This window comes from Leiobunum rupestre, chromosome 1, assembly GCF_980474605.1.
Source record: "Leiobunum rupestre chromosome 1, qqLeiRupe1.1.hap1, whole genome shotgun sequence".
NCBI lineage: Eukaryota > Metazoa > Arthropoda > Arachnida > Opiliones > Sclerosomatidae > Leiobunum > Leiobunum rupestre.
The window spans coordinates 39,459,478-39,483,898 of NC_143384.1; the positions used below are offsets into that span (position 1 = coordinate 39,459,478).

The 24,421-nt window shown below is 35.7% G+C and overlaps 2 protein-coding genes and 1 long non-coding RNA gene across 13 annotated transcripts in view; 2 read left to right on the forward strand and 1 right to left on the reverse strand.

The window, feature by feature from the left end:
* Positions 1-2,772: 2,772 nt before the first annotated feature.
* LOC149962852 (uncharacterized) lies at positions 2,773-3,405 on the forward strand. Its single transcript, XR_016480165.1, has 2 exons — positions 2,773-3,078; positions 3,142-3,405. It is a non-coding gene; the product is annotated as an uncharacterized LOC149962852 (long non-coding RNA).
* Positions 3,406-12,562: 9,157 nt separating this feature from the next.
* Positions 12,563-21,272, reverse strand: Marf1 (meiosis regulator and mRNA stability factor 1-like protein). Of its 2 annotated transcripts, XM_090180215.1 has the most exons (14): positions 20,980-21,272; positions 20,563-20,928; positions 20,195-20,361; positions 19,971-20,137; positions 18,315-18,463; positions 17,956-18,253; positions 16,206-17,638; positions 15,898-16,136; positions 15,593-15,820; positions 15,029-15,511; positions 14,769-14,972; positions 14,315-14,681; positions 14,075-14,224; positions 12,563-14,003 (listed from the first exon to the last, which is right to left on the reverse strand). In XM_090180215.1, exons 1-14 carry the CDS (start codon positions 21,017-21,019, stop codon positions 13,558-13,560), a joined length of 4,737 nt encoding a protein of 1,578 aa, XP_090036341.1. In that variant the 5' UTR covers positions 21,020-21,272; the 3' UTR covers positions 12,563-13,557. The 2 variants fall into 2 exon arrangements, with proteins under 2 accessions (XP_090036341.1, XP_090036342.1); XM_090180216.1 differs by lacking the exons at positions 19,971-20,137; positions 20,195-20,361; positions 20,563-20,928; positions 20,980-21,272 and adding an exon at positions 18,562-18,668.
* A 234-nt stretch (positions 21,273-21,506) lies between these two features.
* The window catches only part of LOC149962854 (nuclear distribution protein nudE-like 1-A), a 60,258-nt gene continuing 57,343 nt past the window's right edge, over positions 21,507-24,421 (forward strand). For 4 of the 10 annotated variants that reach the window (XM_090180222.1, XM_090180223.1, XM_090180225.1 and 1 more), the window contains exons 1-3: positions 21,508-21,741; positions 21,996-22,296; positions 22,385-22,538. In XM_090180222.1, the coding sequence (XP_090036348.1) occupies positions 22,217-22,296; positions 22,385-22,538 (234 nt within the window). In that variant the 5' untranslated portion in view covers positions 21,508-21,741; positions 21,996-22,216. Of the gene's footprint in view, positions 21,742-21,995; positions 22,297-22,384; positions 22,539-24,421 lie in introns of all 10 variants that reach the window. The other 6 variants (XM_090180221.1, XM_090180218.1, XM_090180220.1 and 3 more) reach the window with 4 other exon arrangements.

Consider the following 24,421-nt stretch of genomic DNA (forward strand, 5'->3'; position numbering starts at 1 on the left):
GCTGGAAGAGTCGGTTTTTCCGATGACTGACGTCATTACTGACGTAAAACTACTATAAAAGCTACGCCATTTTAAAAAACACCGATGACTGACTCGGCTGTCAAAAGGTAAAACCTTATAACTCGATTTCGATGAATTTGAGAAAAACGCTATTTTATAATTTCGTTTGTATTAGGCGCATTTTAATACTGACGCTATTTCTCTTTATTTAATTCTTCTATAAGACATCCGAAATGAGTAAAAAAAAATTCAGTTATGTTTCATACATGTTAAATTTCAATAGAAATTATTTAAATTGGTTTAACCTTGGAAATTTCAATTAATCTAAGTCTAAAATCCAAGATAAAACCTTATATATCTGAGATATAAGGTTTTACCAAGTTTATCACCATTCATAGCATAATATAAAAAAGGTAAAGCCTTATATCCAGGGCCGTTTTAACCTTTCCTTAGGCAAAAACCCTTATTTTTCCGACTTTTCGAACCTTCGTAGGCCGTATTATATGGAATCGTAGACCCTTATATCAGAGAGTGTAAAGATTATGAGAGGCGTCTCTCTTTCAAAAAAGCGTACTAACTTTTTTTTCCCAAAAATGTCCACTACTACCGTAAGAGCGATGGCGCCACCAGTGGCGCCGTTCTCACAGCGCGTGCGTTTTGATGTTAGGTTTAAAAGAGACGCAAAAACTTTCCAGATTTTTAATGCTAGTTTTACAAGGTTTTTAAATAATTTAGTAGGTCTGGGGTATATTCTTTTTGTTTTAAATTGTAAAATATCGAAAACAAGAAATCCTTGTTTATCTTTTTTAAGTTTCCAAAGGAAAAAGACTGGTAAATTCGCATTTTCATTAGATAGGCTTATTGGCATATTAACTTAATATAAAGTTTAGTTCTATTTTGTGGCTGAAATATGTAAATAATGATGTAGTCTCGCAAAGCCAGGGACAATGTTCCGATGAAGACTTAGAATTTTGAAATTCTATTGGAAGTCCAAACCTGCTAAAACAAAATGTTCTTAGTTACATTTCAGGATATCTAATTCACCGCTGCTACTCAAACCTTCAATGCTCTTCTTGCATAAGTCAACTCAAAAAAGACAATCCAATTGTAGACCCAACAAATCTGCTCTTTTACTTTAAAGCTTTCAAAACAGCAAAGAATTCTTCTATCAGCTGCTCAGCAGCCTCATCGTACCAACTGATAGTTTCTTTAAATTTGTAACGGAGACAAATGAATTAAGTATTTCACACCAGTTTTAAGCTTTTATCGCACATGACAAATATTAAAGGACGTTTGGAGAGATTCATCATTCAAAGAATTGACAAGAAATATTTTAAAGCTAATGAAGATTCTCCATGTGCAACTGCATACCAAAACATGATATCTTTTTTCATAGAATTCTGCATACATAGTTCCCTTAAGAAACAAGATCTCAACCATGAATACATGAAAACCCAGAAAAGATTAGATAGGAAACTGTTAAAAATACAACATTAATCTCATTTTACCAACTTCAATGTTTCCTCGTATTTTTTAATTTATAACGCTCTGTTCTCGTTAAGCCTCGGCCATTTTATAAAATTTCCAATGAATTTCCTTGGTTAATCAAACAAATAATTCTTTTAGTATCAAAATATTATAAATAGTCCGCTTTCTTGTACTTACGTTTCTTTATTTTTCATGAAATTGAATTTTATTAATTTTAAATTAGCATAATTCAACTATGTTTAACAGCCATGACTGATGAAAAACTTTCCGGATGTTTACAAAATTTAAAAATTTTCCAGTAGCGACATCGTGTGTCGGATAGTATCGTAACCTCTCCTATGGGCGCGCGCTCTCAAAATCTTGTACGAAATTTTAACGTTACGGGAATAGGAAGAGACGCCTCTCATAATTTTTACACTCTCTGCTTATATCTCCTAAAATTTTCGTAGGCAGCATAGCCAGAAGCAGACGATCCAAAACCTTAAAACTTTATGCAGTGGCCGTGTACGAAAACCAAAGGTAAAACCTTAAATAAAGACAGATATAAGGTTTTACCTTTGTTTTTTTCTGGTTATTTCAAATTTTGCAGTAACTTATAAGGTGGCTCACGAGGGGTCGGAGTGTGCAATAACTGGTCCCTTAGATAGAAACCAATTGTTTTTTACACATTGGTTCACTTTTTGGTGGTTCCACTTGTATTTTTGGACCATTCCCATTTGTTTCCACATTGGTATTATCAGAGAGTGTAAAAATTATGAGAGGCGTCTCTTCCTATTCCCGTAACGTTAAAATTTCGTACAAGATTTTGAGAGCGCGCGCCCATAGGAGAGGTTACGATACTATCCGACACACGATGTCGCTACTGGAAAATTTTTAAATTTTGTAAACATCCGGAAAGTTTTTCATCAGTCATGGCTGTTAAACATAGTTGAATTATGCTAATTTAAAATTAATAAAATTCAATTTCATGAAAAATAAAGAAACGTAAGTACAAGAAAGCGGACTATTTATAATATTTTGATACTAAAAGAATTATTTGTTTGATTAACCAAGGAAATTCATTGGAAATTTTATAAAATGGCCGAGGCTTAACGAGAACAGAGCGTTATAAATTAAAAAATACGAGGAAACATTGAAGTTGGTAAAATGAGATTAATGTTGTATTTTTAACAGTTTCCTATCTAATCTTTTCTGGGTTTTCATGTATTCATGGTTGAGATCTTGTTTCTTAAGGGAACTATGTATGCAGAATTCTATGAAAAAAGATATCATGTTTTGGTATGCAGTTGCACATGGAGAATCTTCATTAGCTTTAAAATATTTCTTGTCAATTCTTTGAATGATGAATCTCTCCAAACGTCCTTTAATATTTGTCATGTGCGATAAAAGCTTAAAACTGGTGTGAAATACTTAATTCATTTGTCTCCGTTACAAATTTAAAGAAACTATCAGTTGGTACGATGAGGCTGCTGAGCAGCTGATAGAAGAATTCTTTGCTGTTTTGAAAGCTTTAAAGTAAAAGAGCAGATTTGTTGGGTCTACAATTGGATTGTCTTTTTTGAGTTGACTTATGCAAGAAGAGCATTGAAGGTTTGAGTAGCAGCGGTGAATTAGATATCCTGAAATGTAACTAAGAACATTTTGTTTTAGCAGGTTTGGACTTCCAATAGAATTTCAAAATTCTAAGTCTTCATCGGAACATTGTCCCTGGCTTTGCGAGACTACAAGATTTTCAAAATTAGAATCCGGTGGTTTCAAGAGATTATTCACAGAGGCCGCCCTGTATGCAGCTCGAAATTGTTGTGGTTTGGGATGATCACGGACTCACGGTTGCCTCCTTTCTGTCTTATAGATCCAAGAAAATTATCTACAAAATCTTGGCTAATCCTGTCCTTTAATAAAAACTTAAAACCAAAATTATCCTTTAGATCTTCCCAGAGGAGTAGCAAGGCTTGAATTGAAATTACCATTTTCTGAAATTTCCAATGGTGTAGAGTCATTAAGGCTGAAAATTGTTGGCACAGCGGATGGTGTGAGCCTATTTTTAGTTCTAATATTCATGAAACTGGCATCAATGAAATGATTCGCGCAAATTATATGGTTAACGTGTAAATATTCCGTAGTTTTATTTGTAAGCCCATCATTATTTACATATTTCAGCCACAAAATAGAACTAAACTTTATATTAAGTTAATATGCCAATAAGCCTATCTAATGAAAATGCGAATTTACCAGTCTTTTTCCTTTGGAAACTTAAAAAAGATAAACAAGGATATCTTGTTTTCGATATTTTACAATTTAAAACAAAAAGAATATACCCCAGACCTACTAAATTATTTAAAAACCTTGTAAAACTAGCATTAAAAATCTGGAAAGTTTTTGCGTCTCTTTTAAACCTAACATCAAAACGCACGCGCTGTGAGAACGGCGCCACTGGTGGCGCCATCGCTCTTACGGTAGTAGTGGACATTTTTGGGAAAAAAAAGTTAGTACGCTTTTTTGAAAGAGAGACGCCTCTCATAAGCTGAAAACTATTCGTGAGTTCTGAACCGTTCAACCAGTCCCCATGCGCACTATTCGGCAAAAACCAATTCTAGAACTGCCCAAATGCAAACTATTCGCAGACAAGAACCTCTTGTTGAACCGTTCGGAACCGTTCTAAATGGTACCTGCTCAAGAGCAAGTACTGGCCGGAACTCAAGGTTGAAATCTCTAAAATTCGTCTGCACATCGGGCTGCGTACGTCAAATCGTACGAATCACAACTATTCGTCCAAAAGTTCTGAACTATCCAGAACTTTTGCGTGACGTCACAGCTTAGTCCTAAGCCGTTCTCTTAACGGTTCAGAACTCACGAATAGTTTTCAGCTATAATCTTTACACTCTCTGGTATTATTGAGGGATTAAATTGGTTTGTTATAAATGGGATATTTTGTTTTTCAAATTGTAGAATGTATTTCTTTCCAATTGGTTTTGTTTATTGTATTTAAATGGGATATTTTGATTTCCAATTGTAGAGTTTATTGGTTTTGCTTATTGGTTCTAAATGGGATATTTCATTTTTCCAATTGTGGATTTTTTTTCCAATTGGTTTTGTTTTTTTTTAAATGTGATATTTTATTTTTCCAATTGTAGATTTTTTTCCAATTGGTTTTGTTTTTTTTTAAATGTGATATTTAGATTTTCCAATTATAGTGTAGAGGTTTCTAGTGGTTCCAATTGGAAGTTTCTAGTGGTTCCAATTGGAGGTTTATAGTGGTCCCAATTGGAGGTCGATAGTGGTTCGAAATGGAGGTGGATAACAGTTTCAATTGCATTTTTACAGTGGTTCATATTGGTTTTATATCAACACATGTACGCTATTTGGACACTTGTCGAGAAACCCCAGTATAAGAACAAAATATGTTTTTCATGTTACGTGGTTTTCGTATTCACACAGGAATTAAACATGGCATAGTGTATTGAATTTACCACAACTGTTATGGTATTATCATAGTTAAGTATAGTTAATGAGCTGAGTAACACTTTGCCAATAAGATTATATTTTTACAGTTACGTTAATGAATATGACTGTGACAATACAAGAAAGTTAATTAGGGAGAGCATTCGATTGGTTATTGTTTGCATTTACCTTTAAGACGGGTGAATTTGCAAGGAAATATTAAAGATAAATTTTATCTAATTTTATTACAGTCTAAACTGACTGTAATAAAATTAGATAAAATTTATGGATGATAAAGGAAATCTGAGGAGACTTTAATAGAAAAAAACAAGTTGGGTATTTGTTTGATAAATTAATTTTACTGACAGTAATTATGTCTGAAAAAGTATGGCAGTGGGCCATCACTAACCCAGGGCTGTAGCTAGAATTTTCACTAAATTGACATTTAAAATTACATTGAAATATACTAGGTGATTTAAATCTATGATTAGAGCCCATTAGGTTTCCAAATGGTACTCTAAAGAAAACCCAGTCGCAGTCGGAGCCCATAGAGTTCCAATTGAAACCATTAGAACCCATTTGGTTTACAAACAAACTTTAACTGAGTGGAGGATGCATTAGTTCCAATTGGGATGATTTTTCCAAGTTGGGTATTGTATTTCCAACTAATCTCCAATTAGAGCCATCATATTCCAATTGAGCCAAATGAGAGACCCATTGGCTACAATTTGAAACCAATTGGTGTATATTGTTTTTTTCTGAAGGATATATTGGTACCAATTGGTATTCCACCATCCCAACCGGGGATTAATTGGACTCAATGGAGGATGCATTGGTTCCAATTGGGGTGCATATATTCCTATTGGAAAATCAATAATTACCAGTGAGTTCCAATTGGTATATGATTTTTTCAAGTTGGGTTTTGTATTTCCAATTAATCTCCAATTAGAGCCATCATATTCCAATTGAGCCAAATGAAAGACCCATTGGCCACAATTTGAAACTAATTGGTTTATATTGTTTTTTTCATAAGGGGTGGCTTTACCGGGGAGTCGGGGTCCGGCTCTTGTAACCCAGCACGGGCGGTGGCGCACTGGGAGATGTTAGCTCCGTCCAAATGGTCCTATCTCCACCTCCGACTTCGGTCCGGTGTGGGCTGGTAACGGGGCTTCGGCCCAGACTAACGGAGAGGGGCCGGGCAAACTGGCCGTCTCGGCAGATTGAGTAGCCTGCTGTGGGGCTGCGGGCCTCCGTATGAGGGCACGGCGGACCCATCTCCCGGCCTTTTGGGGTTCCCCCGGGATATCCGGTGCCAGCTGTGCCGGGTTATGCGGGCTGCCGTGTGCCCGCCGTTCCCCTTTAGGAGCTCCTTCCAATGGGCTTGGCTCTCTACCTTTCTAGGTAGGGTGTCGGCTGGCGTTGCCAGAGCATCCGCTCTCATTCCCACTGCTGTGTGCGAAGTGGGGGCTGGTCGACCCATTGCTGCACCTTCTGTTGGGTTGCGTGGCTTTCGTCGAGGGCGCGACCATCAGTAGTAGGGTACTGCTACCCATGCTGGTTTTGCCGCCTATCCGGGTGTGTGGATGCTGGCGTAGGGCATAATGATGACAGACCTCCGGTGGTGTGGTTTCAATCTTACCGGGTACACCGGGCTATAAATCTGACACATGTCCAGTAATTTATAAGGTTCGATTTTGTTTTCAGATTTTTTTTTTGAAAAGTCAAAATAGCAGTTTGATACACCGAATATTTATCTGCTATTTTTTGTGTTTAACTCATCTTTTGAAAAAAATCGAGTTATAAGGTTTTACCGTTTGACAGCCGAACTTACGACGTCATTATGACGAAAAAGCTCATCGGTGGAAAATATCAAATCCATCGGGGTTTTTTCCGTTGACTGCTGCTGAACGTACCCCAATTGATGCGAACATTCAAATTGCTAGCAGACTAAAAACAAAAAAGTGCGGGAATATGTTTATGGAATGTTCCATTGGCGGTTTTTCTCTAGTCGATCGGCGTCAGACCATAGAAATCTTATACTCCTACCTAGAATGCGCCGGTCTACGGCAGAACCTTACGCCAGGACATTTTGTAGCAACGACTAATGATTATATAGTCTTTGCTTAAGCTTCAGCCAATCAGCGGCCATTCATTGATTACGGCAAGCCGCTAGCGCCATAACATGGCAGTTAAAAATAGTAAAAGCTCAGACGACTCTTACAGGATCCATCCGATCCAAGCAGCCAAGCTCGCAGAATTCACATAGGTTTTTGCTGGAATTTTTTCACATGAACCACTTCAACGTTTTTGGATTTTTATTTAATAATAGTGGGAAGATTTTTGGAACTTTTAGTTTTGCTTTCATGTTTACTTATTATAAGGAATATTTAAATGCCATTGTGAGGAAGATAAATCAGATTTCTTTTTCGCTTTGAAAATATTTAAGCCTAGGCCTGACATAGGCCCAACTTTTAAAATAGCAAAATGTCAATGGCAGTTTTGGGAGAAGCAATGACTGATATTGCAGTAATTATAGTCCTGAGTTGTTGTTCCACTAGGCTCACTGAACTTACTGAAGTAACTTTTACAAAAATCAATTTGAATAGCCCACCGTTGATTAACATTTCAAATTGCCCCGAGGCTTAAGAAAACGCAAACTTTTAACTGTACAACGACACAATATCGTCCATCGCAAATCGTTTTCTACATGTGGAAATGAAGCATCGAGGAGCCATAACAACAAACAACGCAATAGTTATCCAAAACGTTTGCATATAAAAGAAAAATCTTTACGAGTAAAGAAACAGTCTACCATGTTTAAAAACTACATTAAACTCGATTGACGTGGGCCAATCAAATGCTGGTTCTTAAGGTGGAGTAATCTAAAATAGAATTATTATTTTCAGTAACTCAAACTAGATGGCAACAAGTCGTTGCCGTAATCACTCTTTGAATCCTGATTGGCTGATAATGACGAAACATCCGAAAATGTAATTGGCCCATTTTGTATTTATACGGAATCATTCTATGTTAAAAGATTTCTATGTCTCAGACACAGATTCGGAGCAATCAAATGGCTGGGGTCTTGAACACTTTCCCGAAATCATGTACAAACCGAAACACTTATCATTAGTCGGGGGCGTCACCTATGTTCAGTAGCGGCGCTAAGGGTGGGCTGAAGTGGGCTTAAGCCCCCCTGCATTTCTGATAGGGGCCACATATTTTTATTAAAATGGCCACATATTTTTATTAAAATGGCCACATATTTTTATTAAAATGGCCACATATTTTTATTAAAAGGGCCACATATTTATGATTAAGAGGCCACATATTTCAATTTATGATAGAAGACCATAAACAGATAGAAAAAGGGAGCAGAAATTGAGATAAAGTTAAATGGACAATGGAAAGAAAAGAAAAGGGCTGAAGGGAATTTAGGGAAATACCCCGGACATTCATGTGTCCCCTCCAGGACGGATACAAGGTCAGTAGGGGGTCCAGTAAACGCGATGAGAGCCGCAACAATAAAACGACCTTGCTCTTCTCGCTTCCTGGAAAATTTTGGGTCTTTTCGATTTCACCACTTTTGCGAAGTTATATAGTCTTTGGTTCCCGCTAAGCTGCTTATTTTTTTAACAGTTTCCATTTCGTTTTGAGTTCCAGAACGAGGTAGTTTTCTTTTGCAAGTCTTTCTCGAGTTATAAGTTGTTGTTTAATCTTTTTTGTTATATTATTTTAGCAAGGGCGGACTTCTACCTCGAGGTTTAAAGAAGCCTTAATGCGCTTGTTTAATGTATAAACACTTAGCTAAATGACTAGTTAATAATATTTTATTTTTTAAATTATTTCAACAGCCTTTTTCAAGGCTAATTAACTATTAGTAGATATACACTATTTCGGGGCGTAGTTTTAGTACACTTATAGACTCGAATCATTTTAAGAACAACTATGTCTGAAAATCGATTAACAAATTTAGCCTTGCTCTATAAATAGAGATTTATCTAATAGCATATGTAACATAATTACTCATAAGTATGCCACTATTTCTTCACTGACGGTTTGTTTCACAGATATTGTGTCATCCGTACCCTACGTAATATTTGACGTCATATTTGATGTCATATTTGACGTCATCGAATCTCAAATGCCGATTATGTCGTCGTATAATTAGCTCTACGTCTGATAAACCGACGGCCATTATTTTAGTAAAAAAACCGGTTTGAACAACCAAGGCTTAGGAGCTAAAATGAACTACAATATAGTGTCAAGTTCTATTAATGTAATTAATTTGCAAATTAACCAAGTTCTCGGAGACTCACGTTCTAAAATAAATTTGCATTGTCAAATAAAAGAAGCAGGTTTATTGGAAAAAATAGTTGAAATTCTTTTTGAGCTTTTCTGGCGCATCTATAAGGTTAGAGACTTTGCAGATTCTTTTGATCCTACGCCTAACTCTTCTAGGCTTGATATGGGTTTTAATAACGCTGGTGGAATATCCCGCTTCGACGACTTGTTCCATTTTCGGAAAGCGATCACTTATTGGTCATTTTCCCCAACCTTTTATTTTTCTAAATTACTCATAATTTAACTTCATCCGCACAAACCGAGCGAGTTTATAAATTTCAATAAAGCTACATTGGGCTGACTAAAATTCCGACGCAAAAAATTCCTTTTCAATTAGGAGGTTTTCCATTGGCTTAAATAAATATGTTAGTAGCCAATAGTGTGACTCCCAAAATTACTAGGATGAATAAAAAGGTTAAAATCTAATGTAGTCCACCTTTTTACTGGTTCATGGTGAAACAAACCGTTTGTGAAGATTTTTGAATGGAATAAAGGTACAGTGGCATACTTATGAGTAATTATGTTACATATGCTAATAGGTTGAGAGACAATAAAGAATCCTTGGTTGGTTCTTGACGAGTTTAGTAAAAAAAAGAGAAGAGTGCAATTTATACTTCGAGTTAAATTTTTAAAGATGTATACGTTATAAAAGACATTTGGGAGGGCAAGCCCCAAAACTATAAGGCGTCACTAAAGTTGTAAGGGCCACAAAAGTCTTAGCCCACCTGTGAAAAAACCTTAGCGCCGCTACTGCAAAAAAACGCGACGAGAGCCGCAACAACAAAACGACCTTGCTCTTCTCGTTTCCTGGAAAATTTTGGGTTTTTTCGATTTCACCACTTTTGCGAAATATGGTCAATCCAAGGTTCCCGCTAAGGGCCACAAAATTCTTAGGGGCCACAGAATAATTAGCCCACCTGTGAAAAAACCTTAGCGCCGCTACTGCCTATGTTTCAAAGAAAATATATATTTTTAAATTTCGTCTGCTTATACTAGTGGTACAACTACTACTTCCGCCACGGGTGTCCCAACCCTATCCCCAAGTATCCCCCATAGAAATATCATAGGTAACTAGAATGCTGCCGTGTAACTGGCAAATGGGCCAAACGCCGTGGCAGACGATAGCCAGATCTCAGCCAATCAGAGCTCAAAGAGTGGTTCTGCCAAGAATTTAATGTCACCAGAGAGAATGACGTCTCCTATCTCCCGCTATAGTAGCGGATCCAAGGAGGATTATTATCCTCCTTGGCGGAACCACTCTACGGCCTCTCATTGGCTGAAGGTTCAAGGCGAACTGGCGTCAAGCTCGGCCGTAGGCGGCAGCATTCTAGTTACCTATGAGATTTCTATGGTATCCCCCCGTTGGCGTGGCCGTAACACATATCTCGCACCTGATTAATCAAATGGACGAGCGGACTGAACTGTCCCACCCGTCACAATCGCTCATAACGAGCTTCTAAAAAAAAAGGGGCAACGCAAGCTCTGTGGCAAAATAAAGAAAAAGTAACGTGCTTTTTAACCCCTACACCCCCCCTCAGTACTGGCGAGACCACACAGAGTTTATCGTAAATTTCGCACTTGGCATACATATTCACACAAATGCCAGCTCACTTGCGTTGCCCTTTAAATTGTTATCACCGCTAACTTGCGCCACCGACTAATGATAACTAATTTGGTTTGTGATATCAAGAAAGTACCCACAGCCCTCAAATACAAATTTTGGCTTTAGAAGTACTATATTCCCAACTCGATGATGGAAAACTTCAAAACGCTAAAAGAAACATTAAAACAAGAAGGCCAAGTTACTTTATTGAAAAACCTATTTGATGAACCAACTCAAAATCGTACATTTTGACAATTTATAAATACATATTTTTTATGAGAGTGGCGTAAGATAAATGGAAGGGGTATTGTTTTATTATGTTAAATAGTTAATAAATTAAAATCTGTTCAGATGATTTTGAAATTAGAAAGTTTCTGAAATAGGCGTTTTTATTCAGATAGTGTTTTCTGAGGGAGATTCGTTCGGAATCCTTCTCTGATGTGATTGATCTTAGTCCGACCAAAATATCTCGATTCGCTGATCCATTAACCAATAAATGATTTCAGGAGCTATCTGAAATTCGACTGGAATGTTTCAAACAACTCTGTGAACTTTTAAGGCCGTCCTAAAATACGAGTTAGGAAAATTACCGTGCTGTGCACATGCCATGAGACTATGGTGCCTTGGGTATTAGCTCTATTTAAAAAAAACCCAAAAAAACCGGGGCTTTGCACAATGACGTAACCCAGTTTATTTACTATAAATAAAAAAGGTTATTCAAACATGGCGGCCATGGTTACTTCCACCAACGAAGTGTTATTAGAGAGTTTCAGCAAAGATAATTTAAACTCGTACCCTAGATTCGAAATCACTCTCTCGCGCGTTGCCGATAGCGTTTACCCACTTCCCGCCGGAACTCAGAAAAAATTCGCTCCATGGTTTGCGCCTTACCGCAACCACAGCCAACTTCGATCACGCGCTGCCGCGCTATATAGGCAGCGCGTGATCGAAGTTGGCTGTGCCGCAACCAATGGAGCCCGATTTTTCTGAGGTCACGTGCCGGAAAAGGGTAAACGCTTCGTAACAAAACCGTCAATGGGAAAGCTCTCAGTATTCGAATCTAGGGTACGAGTTTAAATTATCTTTGGTTTCAGCAAACCCATTTCTAGGCGTTTAGGCGAACGTCTGCAACGTTCAGGAGATTGGTAGACCAATATTGGAGTGTTGGTATTCTACACCAAATATCGGAGGTTCTATTCCCTTCAAGTATTTAAGAAAAAAATAATTAAAAAAGTTTTCTCAAACAACAAAGCTTAAGTGGAACGAGTCAGGTGAACTCGTCTTTTACAAAAAAAACTGGAAATTCAATAACTGTTCTATAACTATTACTTTTATGCTACAATTAAGAGCTTTTAGAGATTGTATTCTCACCTACTCCCAGTTTTTGTACCATGTATAGAGTGTTGTCGTCCGATACGATTTTGAAAACGTCACAGCTGTAGTGTTAATAGTGGCCGCCATGACAGTTACCGTTTTTTATCAATAGGCAAATTACAATGGTGACGTCGCAGGGTTTCAGACGACAACACTCTATAGAGTAATGGCAGTGCTACGTCACCCATGCTTTTTCCTATTCATACAAAATTCGCGCCCACAATGACGGCTATTGCCATAGCTAGGGAGTGACACTACTCTATTGTTTTAGGCAAGTAAAGTTTTCAAATAAAATACAGCAAAATTGTGCCACTTAAATGTTTTATTTACTGACAACCTAACAACTTAGGTCTCTTTAATCATTATATAATAATCTCTAAATTAATATCACATTAAATAATATTGAAAAAACACGCAAAAATTTTTATACATAGATTTTTTTTTTATACAAAAATAGCCCTTGAAAGTATTGAAATACAAATGGACTAAAACTGACTTTTAGGTTACATAAATCTCTATTTCTTTTACGACTAATCAAAATGAACCTAACCCTATAAGAGAAGAATCCTGTAAAAAACGTAAGTACTTTTCGACTAGGGCCTTTTTTGCTATAGTTGTAGCAAAAAGATTTTCTTCTATAATTAAAGTTTCAGTTAATTAAACATTCCTAGGTTAAAATATGAATTTATAGGTGAAATAATGTAAACTCATATTTCGATTTTTGTATTAAAAAAATAGTTGTGATAATTGGTCAACTTAAAACTTTTTTTTTACTTTACCAAAACAAAATTAATTACGAGAAAATTATTTTTAAAAATAGTTAAACTGAAACTAGAAATTTAGAACTGGGAACTTAATTGTTAAAGTGAAGATTAACTTTGAATATTTCTCCACTAACTACTTATAAATCGGAGGTTAAAATGTTGTCTAAATATTATAGAAAATAATATTACACAGCTAATATTAAGATGCCTAAATGCGAACATGGTTTCAAAAATTTTGATTGGTTAAGGCCGTGACCTTGAAGAAATTAACACTCCCAATAGGTTGTGTTTTATTAGCCTTGTTCGCATTTAGAAACATTTTTTAGTATATTCCTAGTAAACTGAATTATAATGCTTATTATAACTCCGAGGAAACTACTTTATCACCTGAAAAAATGATATCATAGTTCCACACCAACTGTAAATTAAAATTTCTATAAAAATCCAACGAGTAAACGTAACTAATCTAACACTAAAAAAAGTGATATACCTACTTAATCAAAGTTAATTTTCACTTTATATTAATTTAAGGAAAAAGCAGACCTATTGACTTATAGGCTTGACAAAAGTGGCTGCAATTTTTCTACCAGGGCGGCTGCCAACGGCTTTGGAGGGAGAGGTTTGACTATTATTGGCAGAATCAAAACTAAGGTTCAAACTAGATAAACCCAAATCATCGTGAATGGGAGAACTACCAGTAAAAAGGTCTTCGCTGCTGTGGTGTTCGTAACTATTTTGTCGCGAGTTGAAAACCTCGGCATTAACATTTAAAGTCGAAGATGACAACCATGACGAAGGGGGTATTGGATCAAAAGCCATTTTAAGGCGTTTATAATCAGTTGGTTTGGATGAATTCATCAGGGTACTAAAATTATCTCTAGTCGCGTTACTGGTGGAAGCCTCATTTGACTTTTGGAAATAAAAATTCGATGAGCTAAACAACGACTGTTGATGTTGCATGTTATTCTCAGGATCTGTGTCTAGAAAATCTACAAAAATTTAACTGTAAGGCTTTGGGCAAATTTTGTTCTTGGTATTCAAATTAAAAAAAAGTTCTCACTCAAAGAAAATGGCGTTTCAAAGCCCATTAGATTTGATTCTCGCACTGGTTGAGATTCTGGACTAAGGGATGGCGAAGGGATGCAACTTGGGATGGGTTGATTCAAGATTGTCATAGGAGATTTTTGCAACAAGTTAGACGTTTCTTCATCTAAAGGTTATAAAACAAAATCAGTAGAAATAGTAATTACCACTTGTAATGTAATTGAAATTATTGGTTAAAAAGCACTCAAATACTTACCAACTTCACTACTTTGTTCCGACCTGGCTTCTAGAATTTCCCTTTCAAGCTCAGCGTATCCATTTTCAGTATCCTCATCCAATGCAAAAGGAGATTCTAACGCAGAATCTTCAAAAGTATCATTGGCCAGCGAAACTGTCTTTTTACCCCTTCTGCCCTTCACGGAGAAATATTCTGGGTATCCAGAGAGGAAAGCTGAAATACTGGAAAATCCAAACTTGGCAGTCTGTAGAGGATAGCCATACTGATCTAAGAAACTCCGTTCTAAATTAGGCAACTGCATTCCAGCATTGGAACACTTTAAGAGATTGATTATGTCCCGACAAACTTTCAGAACTGGACTCAATTTGACCTTGCCATCCTTAATCTATGCAGCAGACATAATAGTTATTAATTTTCTTTTGTAACAACCCACTAGGAACCAAAAACATTTATGTAAAAAACTCAAATTTACATTTAACTCTTTCTGGATGTATGTCATAGCAGCATTTAAATCAAAATCGGAATAAAATCGTTTTTCGTAGAGTTTCGTTACGTCATCTAAAGAAAGCTCGCCATTACTTTCGTTCATCAGAATATTCTTGATCCTCATTCCCAAAAGATCGGTAGTACTTCTATCAACCAGAACAAGTACTTTGCTGTCTTTATAATCCTCGATCTATAAATGGTAATTATGTAAATGTAGAATGAAACCTTTAAAATGGGAGGTCATACTCGAACAGCGTGGCTTATCTTGGCCAGTAACTGCTCCACTGAATCACATTCGTAATCTTTCAGCTTCAGACAATGGCCATGATGTTTGGCGTACTGATTCAAAAAATTCTTCACAAGCAGTTTTTCTTTAGGAAACATTTTGCAGTTGAGAATAGCGACTGTCCTTTCTGTAAGAACTTTAAGACGTTCCTGCATTGTAAGTCGCAAGACTTTGTCCTCGCCATGACCAATCACTTCGAGAACATCTGGTATTGCTTCAAAAAGCTCAATAAGTTTAGTGAAGCCATAACTAGACACCCGACACTGTCGACCAAAATGATGATGGTACGAAGGAATAAATTTGTTGAATGGCAAGCTGCAAGATGGTGTGTGACGCAATAGTTCAAAAACGTCAACCGCAAATTCCTTTGTCCTTTCAATTTCTTCAGGAGTTTGTTCTCTTTTCGGTATTGCGATTATGGTATCATTTTCCACTTGAGTAATCTGATATGAGGTAAAACCCAAACTGAAAATTAGATTTCAATTTTCACATTAGAATATATTGAGCGATTTAAATTATCTTACAACAATGGTATCAGACAACTCAGATAGCATATCACCGATGTCACAAACCCCGTAATGTGCAATGTCAAAATTACGATCCATGCATTGTTGATACGCTTCAGGAAATTCTGATAGGCTTATCTGTTTGGTTGGTCTGGATTTTAAAATTCTAGTGAGATCCGATGCAAAGCGTTTAAGTTGGGTTGAATGAGTCAAAGTCAGCATTCGATTGTGGCCTTCCCCCAGTAGCTAAATAAAAAATTGTTAAAAAAACTTCGTAATATATATATATATATATATATATATATATACACAAAAGAGCCTACTTGGACAATATGAGGCAAAGCTTCCATCAAATCAATCAATTTAGTATAGCCATAATCAGCAACTCTGCACTGTCTACCAAAATGATGGTGGTAGGCTGGAATCAATTTACTGAATGGTATACAGCATCGTGGTATTTGACTTTTGAGGAGGTCAGACATTTCTCGGCTAAACAACATAAGTTTTCCAACAAGAGCCGGGCTGATGCTGCGGTTAGCTGCAATATTGAAACAAAAGCATCCTATAAAAATTAACATTCAAGTTAGTTTACAAAGGCGTGCGGTTCTTCATCGCACACCCAAAAGCTTACTAGGATCAATTTTATTTTCCAGCCACTGCACTTTTTTAATTCCAAGGGTTGATTTCGTAATTTCCACACCAGGAATGCAGCTAATTAAGTGTTCTAATGGTACGCAGGGACAACATTCACTAGTTTTATTTTCAGTCTCTGTTTTATCAACGGTGCCATCTTGATTCTTCGCAACTGGCAAATTTCCAAACTCAGCCTTGTAACATGCGCTAAAACTGTTCAATGGCAAATTGCCTTGGTGAATGTCCAATAACGTATGGACTCTAGGTGCTAATACTTTCAAAGAGATGCAAACATCAGGTAACAGGCTGGAGGTTTGAGCTTCGTCGCTTAACTGACGATACACAGCAAGCGTCATGTGACGTTCACAATATGGTTTTTCACCATCAGGACCTGCTGGGGCCATATCCATGTCAACAGGTGATGGAGTAGAACGATAATTTGGTACCAAGGACACCATTCGTCCTGAATTATCCTCCATGATTTGTACAGTATCACCAAGCTTGTACAATTCTGAGATTCCAATAGTACGATGGTATCTATTGAAAAACAGTTCTCGAAACTTGAACAAAGGCATTTTCTTAGAAGGTACGTCAATCAGAAGAGCAGCTACTTCGGCCCTCAAAATATTCAGAGGGGGTGTCTTGCCTCCACTGGTGTAAGATATTAAAATTCTCTTATAGCCTATTCTTTTACGTTGAAGCTGAGATATAGCCAACTGAGCATCTTGAGCGTTGTCTAACTTGACAACAGCTTTGTAGGTTCCATCTGGTTGTAAGAGCATTGAGATATGGAGAACCATCACGTGATCGCTAAATTCATTCATCAGTATCTTCTTCATTTCGTTAATATCTAAAGTTTGATCCAAATTAGTGACGAGGAGCTCCACTCCATGATGGTAGTTGTCAGAAGGCATTCCACAGCGCCCATTAGATAAAGGTGAGGCAGAACGACTACGATAAGAGTAGCTTGGTTCGCTTCTTTGCATGCCAGGAACTACTAGACTATCTGACCCAGGAGACAGATTTCCAGATCGCCCACGTATCGGCACATTGGGACAATAATGTGACGCATGCCCATTTGTTTCATGGGCATGGGCATGTGCATGTTCATGGTCCTCGTACATCGTAGAACGTGGAAAAGGACTCGTGCTCCGATAATGTGATGAGGTAGTTGATGAGCAGCCATGACAGGATTGGTTAGCCATCATAAATGGAGAGACTCGCCCAATACTTTTGGATTGATACATTTTAGATAAGCTATCTTGGTTATAGTACAGCTGATTTTGAGCAGAATTGTAATTTTGGTGTTGATGGTATTGGGAAGGTAACGAGGGTACTTTAGAGAAAGATTTTGGTGGTGATAATGGTCTTTGAAAATTGGTTCGGTCAGTCATTCTGTGATTCGATTCAAAATGAGAATATCCATTTAGTCTGAAATTTAAAATATTTAAATTCATTAAATTTATTTACCAGCTCTACAAAATTGTCCAAGGCCTAAAATTAGATAATTGTTTTGTCCAAGGCCTAAATAAAATTTGGATAATTTTTAAGTCTTAGACCTATAACCACTGACAGAACTTGTAGAAAAGTTAAATATAGAATAATTGATTGCGAATAAATACATAGGCCGATCCAATAATGCACTTTCCATACAAGAGCTGGTTTTCTTAAAAGATATTTTCATCAGCTTTTAGCCACGCAACCTAAATAGTGATGAAAAATAACAACAGAAATAAAAACCAACCCACCCATTGCTTGATGGAAGAGTAACAACTTCTCGGTCACTGAATAGACTATCATTTCTCCACAATAATCGAGTATCTGTTTGCTGCATATCAGAGTGCTTAGTAGAGTTCGTAATATAGTCGTAAAAATGTTGAGATCCTCTATTGCCATTTGAAGGTCCAATGGGAGAAGTACAGGCGGCCACAATGGAACTATCACCAAATGCCCTTGGAGGAGAGGAAAGTGCCCGTGAACCTCTGTAAGTATTTTGCTTTGAGCCAGATTGATGCATCATGTTTATTATTTTCTCAATTGCGTAATCTTGAAAATAAAAAGTAATCAAATTACATTACAATTAACTAAAAAATATTGTTAAACTGACCATCCACTAATGAGCTAGTGCTAGAGGGTTGAACTGACGAATTGGCGTTAGGTGCTGCCAGGGTAGTGGGTGCTGTGTCATTGCGGTTGGAAAAACTAACTGATATTTTATGACCGTAAACGTTTTCTTTGTCCATACGCTTACAAGCTCTAGGAAGAAAAAATTTACATTAGGCTTAGAACCAACATTGGTTAAAATAATGTAGGCATTAATAATAAACACAAATATTTCTTTAAAATGTAAATACCTAAGAAATTAATAATTTAGGCATACTTAAGAAACAAATGGGGAACTATTAAAGGAATCAGAATGGAGAGGCCTGATGTGTGACAAGTGAGAAGTTGGGAAATGAACTTTGCAAAGCAGGGGTCACATGCATTAAAAATATTTTTTAAGTTACACCATAGATCAAATTTTTTAAGTCAATTTCCTATCATAATTTATTAATCTTTTAAGCATTTGGAACTAAAACTCTAACAAATAAGTAGAAAAAAAATTATATTGTTGAAAAACTGGGTAATGACTTTTTTAGATAATAAAAAACAGTGTGTTGGTTAAATATCCAATGACCAAAGATTAAATTGCATAGAGTGTAGGTCACAATTATTTGTAAAATAATTTTTTAAGAGGCCAAAAAAAATTGGTGCAGCAGAGTTCATGATTAAAATAACAAGACCTATTAAATAAACATAACTAAGCAATCAGTCGTCATGTTGTTTTAATATTGTTCAAATAACTTAGGCATAAGTCCAGTTGCACTTTTATTTTAAGTTCTTTGAACAATATTAAAACAACATGAAGACTGATTGTTTAGTTATGTTTATTTAATAGGTCTTGTTATTTTAATCATGAACTCTGCTGCACCAATTTTTTGCCTCTTAAAAAGATGTATTTTGTTACTATGGCAATACCAAATCCCTTCAACCTGTTGGTCAATTTATAGTTTCACTTTTAATTTATGTAAATTGACCAACAGGTTGAAGGGATTTGGTATTGCCATAGTAACAAAATACATCTTTTTAAGAGGCAAAAAATTGGTGCAGCAGAGTTCATGATTAAAATAACAAGACCTATTAGAAACCGGTTTTTTACTGTACGATTTTTTAAACTTCCGGTATGACGTTACGCTGCTCAACCGATTGAAACCATTTCAATTCCTGGGCGAGCCGGTTCATTTGCAGCGTGACGTAACAACGTTAAGGAAAGTAATGGCGTTTAACCGATTGCGTGAGTACAGAAAAGCGTTCAGTTGCTCTTGACGTAACGCTGCAAACTATATGCAACGGTTCAGAACCGCTGCAGGTCCGATTACTCTTACTGAACGCAGCCTTGGTATTGCCATAGTAACAAAATACATCTTTTGTGGATAAAAAAAGGGGCATGTGCTTTAGAAAGCACTAAACAAGAAAAAAATAAAATAAAACATGTGACAAGGCAAAGATATTACTTTTTTCTACAATGAATTGTTTTATTTGTCATGTTATATAATTGACTTATAAACCAATATTTTACAAATATTTTATTATAAAAAAATCAACCATGTAATGGAATAATGGAAACCAAAACAATGAAAAGAAAACCACATGCAAAAAAAAGAACAAATCCAAGAAGCAAGAGCAAGCATTTTCTGCAAAACAAAACAGAATGAAATCAGACCTTTGAGCAGCATCCGCAGATGGAAATTTAAGGATTGCAGTACTGGCTAGAACGATCACAACCTTGCCACCGCAATTATCACTTAATTGCTTCAAGCGTTGGTGAATCTGCTTGGAATCTTTATTGGTTGGTAAATTGGATACCAAAAGTTCGCATGGTTCTGTACTCTAAAAAATTATGATCAGAACTTTATTTATTTAATATTAATTATAACATTTGCTTACTTTAGTAACATTTCTGTTTGGCAGGTTATTGGTTAGATCAGAAAATAAATATGTTTCATGTGCGCATGCTAACAATGAATCTGGCGTATGACGATTATGTATCAAAATAATATGAATTTTTAATCTATGGCGAAAATCTGATAGATCCGTAGCAAAATTTATATCGCCTATAGAACAAGAAAATGTTTTTAAATTATTTATCATATAATTAAAGGTAAAAGAAGTAAATTGGGAAAACGTTTTGGCAGAATCGTGTTCAAATTTCACTCGGTACTGAATGTAGTTACTACTTTAGGCATAGTATGTAAACACCATCTTTGAACAAGAAGCTGCTTTCCCCTAATGCCTTTAATAAATAAGTAACAAACCAGTTATTAAAAGTATGGTTGAGGGGCTACGATGTATTTCAACGAATCTTCTCATACACTGTCTAAGTTTATCATCAGCAGCATTTTTACTTGTTGCATTTACGTGAACAACTGTCACTTGAGCTAGGTTTAGTTCGCGAACAACATCTTGATTTTCTTTATTTACATCACAAACGCACATAAATTCCGCTTCACGGTGCCCATTGAAGAATTTCTTACGTATATTGCAAACCAGCGCAATAGAAGACTTCCCCTTGGGCACATGACAGTTTTCAATATCCCAAAACACACCAATCGGTGGCAAGACATCTTGCTTTAATTTTGTACTATCTTGGTGAAAATTAGCTGCCAAATTGCGAGCACAACCTGTTGAAAAAAAAATTGTAGTTTTTTTTAACCTTAAAAGAAGTTTTATACCTTTGTTACGACTTGGTCCTCTTTTTTCTGAAAACTCCATCTTGCCTAACAACAAGTTTTTTGGTACCAGACCATATTTCAAAATTCATACACAAACTTAACCAAGGGCTAAAAACTGATTTACTAAGTCTTACAATAGCATTGAAATCATATTTAAATGTGTCGTGCAAAAATCTGTTTACCATCTTACAACTTCAATTAAGTAAATAACGCGTTTAAATCATAGAAAATATAAAAACACTTCTCTTTTACAATAATTACCATTATTTCCTTTCAATTTGGAACGTTCTCAAAATAGTATAAACCACCGAAAAAATTAATTTTAAAAAGTCCGTTGTAAATAGGATTGTGCGATCGCAGTTCCAAAAACTGCTAAGAGATGGCGCAATTTGAATATTTTTAAAATCACCTCCTAGATGGCAGCAGTATTTGCATGAATAAAAATGAAGACAATATGACGTCACATATGTGGCTTCTTTGATTGGCCAACTTGATTTCTTGCCTTTCGTAAAAATCCTAACGAACGTCGTTGACGTTTCCCCAATCCCCATTTTCCCTGTGAACTCATGAAATAACGTACTTCTCTCTTCCCACCTAAATTGCGGATGTAAATAAATTCGGTTCCTTCGAACGACTGTAATTAGTGAATTCTCAAGTTTAAAGGTCTTCGCTTTTAAATTTTTTCCTTTACCAAATGCTTTGCTACGCGTAATTTGGAAGTTCGCGTAGTTCAGTTTACAAGGTTGCGTTGCCGAGGCTTAGGTAAGACAAAATTTTTCTCATTGAAAATATCGAAATGAAGGGCTTCCCCACTACGTTACCTATTTTTGATTGCAATATTATGCAATAATGGTTTTGAAATATTTAGTCATGGTATATTTATATCATTTATGTGTATGGACCATTTATTTCAGTCTATTTTGATAAGCTTTCATAAGCTTAATCCCTAAACACTTCCGTTCAGCAACCTTACTTTACTATTTATTTAGGACTAACGAAATGTAATTTAATTTCAGCGCAGTGTCAAGACTTAGATGACTTAGAAAATTTTTGGAAATGTGTTTGCTAACTGCGAAAAAAAACGATTTTTCTAGTCTAGTCAGGTGATAGTCGTTTAAATAGGGAATTCACTAAGTGTTCTCAGTGTTCGCGTTCATCTCTTGGATATTTATAAAGTGCGTGTATAAGGTGTTTTGTGCGTGTCTATCAAATAAAATACCATTATTAACATAATACAATGGAAAAAGAGATAAAATTCTCTAGTGAGAAGGAAGCGTTAGAGCATTATAAGAAACTAAGCCAAGAATATAAACAAAAGTAAGTATCATCATCATACCTAGTGCTGGAAATTGAGGTTACGTTTAGCCAAACAAACCTATTACAAATTCTTGTTTGATGTCTTAAGGTTTAAAGATGCTCAACAAGAGTTGGAGGAATTCCAAGAAACTAGTCGAGAAGTTGAATCTGAGCTAGAGACCCAATTAGTACAATTTGAAATCCAAAATAAAGACCTCAGGTCAACCAAGTCAAGGCTAGAGCGTGAGCTCGAATCTACGCAGGTCAGTTTCATAATTTTTTCATTACTGTAGTTGTTGGGTGTGGATTGGTTTTTGGCACAACTTTTTTTGGTAATTGGAGTCGGGGTTTGTTTCGGTACTCAACTCTTAAAGAGTGAAATTGAAGCAAAGTATGTTTAAGTATAAGTTAATAAGAACCACCTATGGACTGCATTGCGAAGAATATCAAAACATGCGTATAGGTAGAATAGTCCATAATGAAAGGGACAAAACAAGCTAAAAACTAAATAAATTTTTAATGTTTAGGCTTAGTTTATCTTTTTGGTGCAAACCGTGTTTCTCGCATGGTACTGATGAATCCCAAAAAGAACGAAACTGATCTAGCGTTAGAATTTCTGGCTATTTATTGTTTCTTACTCTTAAGATCTATTTAGTCAGAGGTTTGAGTCTTTATGTTCGCTCAAAAACATATTGGTACGACCTTATTTGTAAGTTTTTTAGTTTCTTCAAATTTGTTTAGGGTCCAACTTTTTTGTCCCTTTCCATTATGGACTATTCTACCAATACGCATGTTTTAACATTCTGTGTTCATGTATGAACAATTGAAACTGCGGGAATGGTGTAAACTTATAGATGGAATCAGGGACCTAAATTTTAAATTAATATTGAATTTTGTATGAAATAATGTTCGAAATGATTAATATGTGGTGTTGAAAACTGGGTGAAAATTATTGTTTGTATTAATTTTAAAATTTCCAACTATTATATTTACACAGTTGTGAATATTATTAATTGTTTTGAGTTAGGCATAGTGTGTTACTTAATTCCAACTTATCTGAATTCTTATCAAAATTTACCGTAATTCTCGCAATATAATAGTTATAAAAAGATTTGATAAGATAAGTGTAAATTTTATTTCACTGTATTTTATATTCGCGTTTTCTTCTGACCAATACCTAATTTGATAAACTACTGATATTTATTAAAAAATAAAATTACCGAAATCTGTTTGTGTTTTACAAATTTCCATCTACTTAATACTTTAATATATCAAATCTGAATTACGTAAAAAGGATTGAAAATTTCCAGGTTGACAACCCATTTATATTTCTTACAACCATTGACGTAAAAGAACCTTAACGCCATATTTTACCAGGAAGAATTGTGTTTCAATCTTCTCCGTCTACTTCCTAGTTAAATAATTATCATTCGGAGTTTGATTGAAATTATTTTCTATTGTTTTGCGGGCCTTCGGTCACGTGCATTAGGTAATGCATGACTGAAAACACAGTTTGTGGCAACGGTGTCTCGTCTCGCTGTAACTAAGTTAATACAAAGGCTGGCCAAACAAAGGGTGGGGATCTACGGCTTGCCCGGGGGTTATCCAACAATACGGGACTTCACCTGCCACTGTACATGACAATGAGTTTTATAAATTATACTTGTTCAAACTGACTCTAAACAAGCTGTGCCTGGTGCGACGTTATATGCATATGGTTTTCGGGATTCATTTATGAAATATAGGGTTACAGACTCTGGGGATGGTTCCTTATTTTACATGGCTGAATGGATCCTTAATTCTGATATTTGGCATTGTCGAAATAGTCGTGAATAATTTTTATTCATGATTTATGTATTATTTAAATCCTGTAGTAGGTATCACTCATTTGGTGTTTAGTGGCCGAATAACTGTAATGTAAAGAAATAAAAATTAATTAATTTACAAATAGAATAATGTTTGAATATAAAACTTTTTGCATGAATCTCAATAGAGATAGTTGCGCATTTATTATATTATTTTTATTATTATTATATAACTTTAATTTAATTAACGAAAATACTTTGTTACTACAGTAATTTAAGAAAATGGTATTTATACCTAAAAATTTTACTTTTTTGATCAGCCTCTGAAAGAATCCGTAATT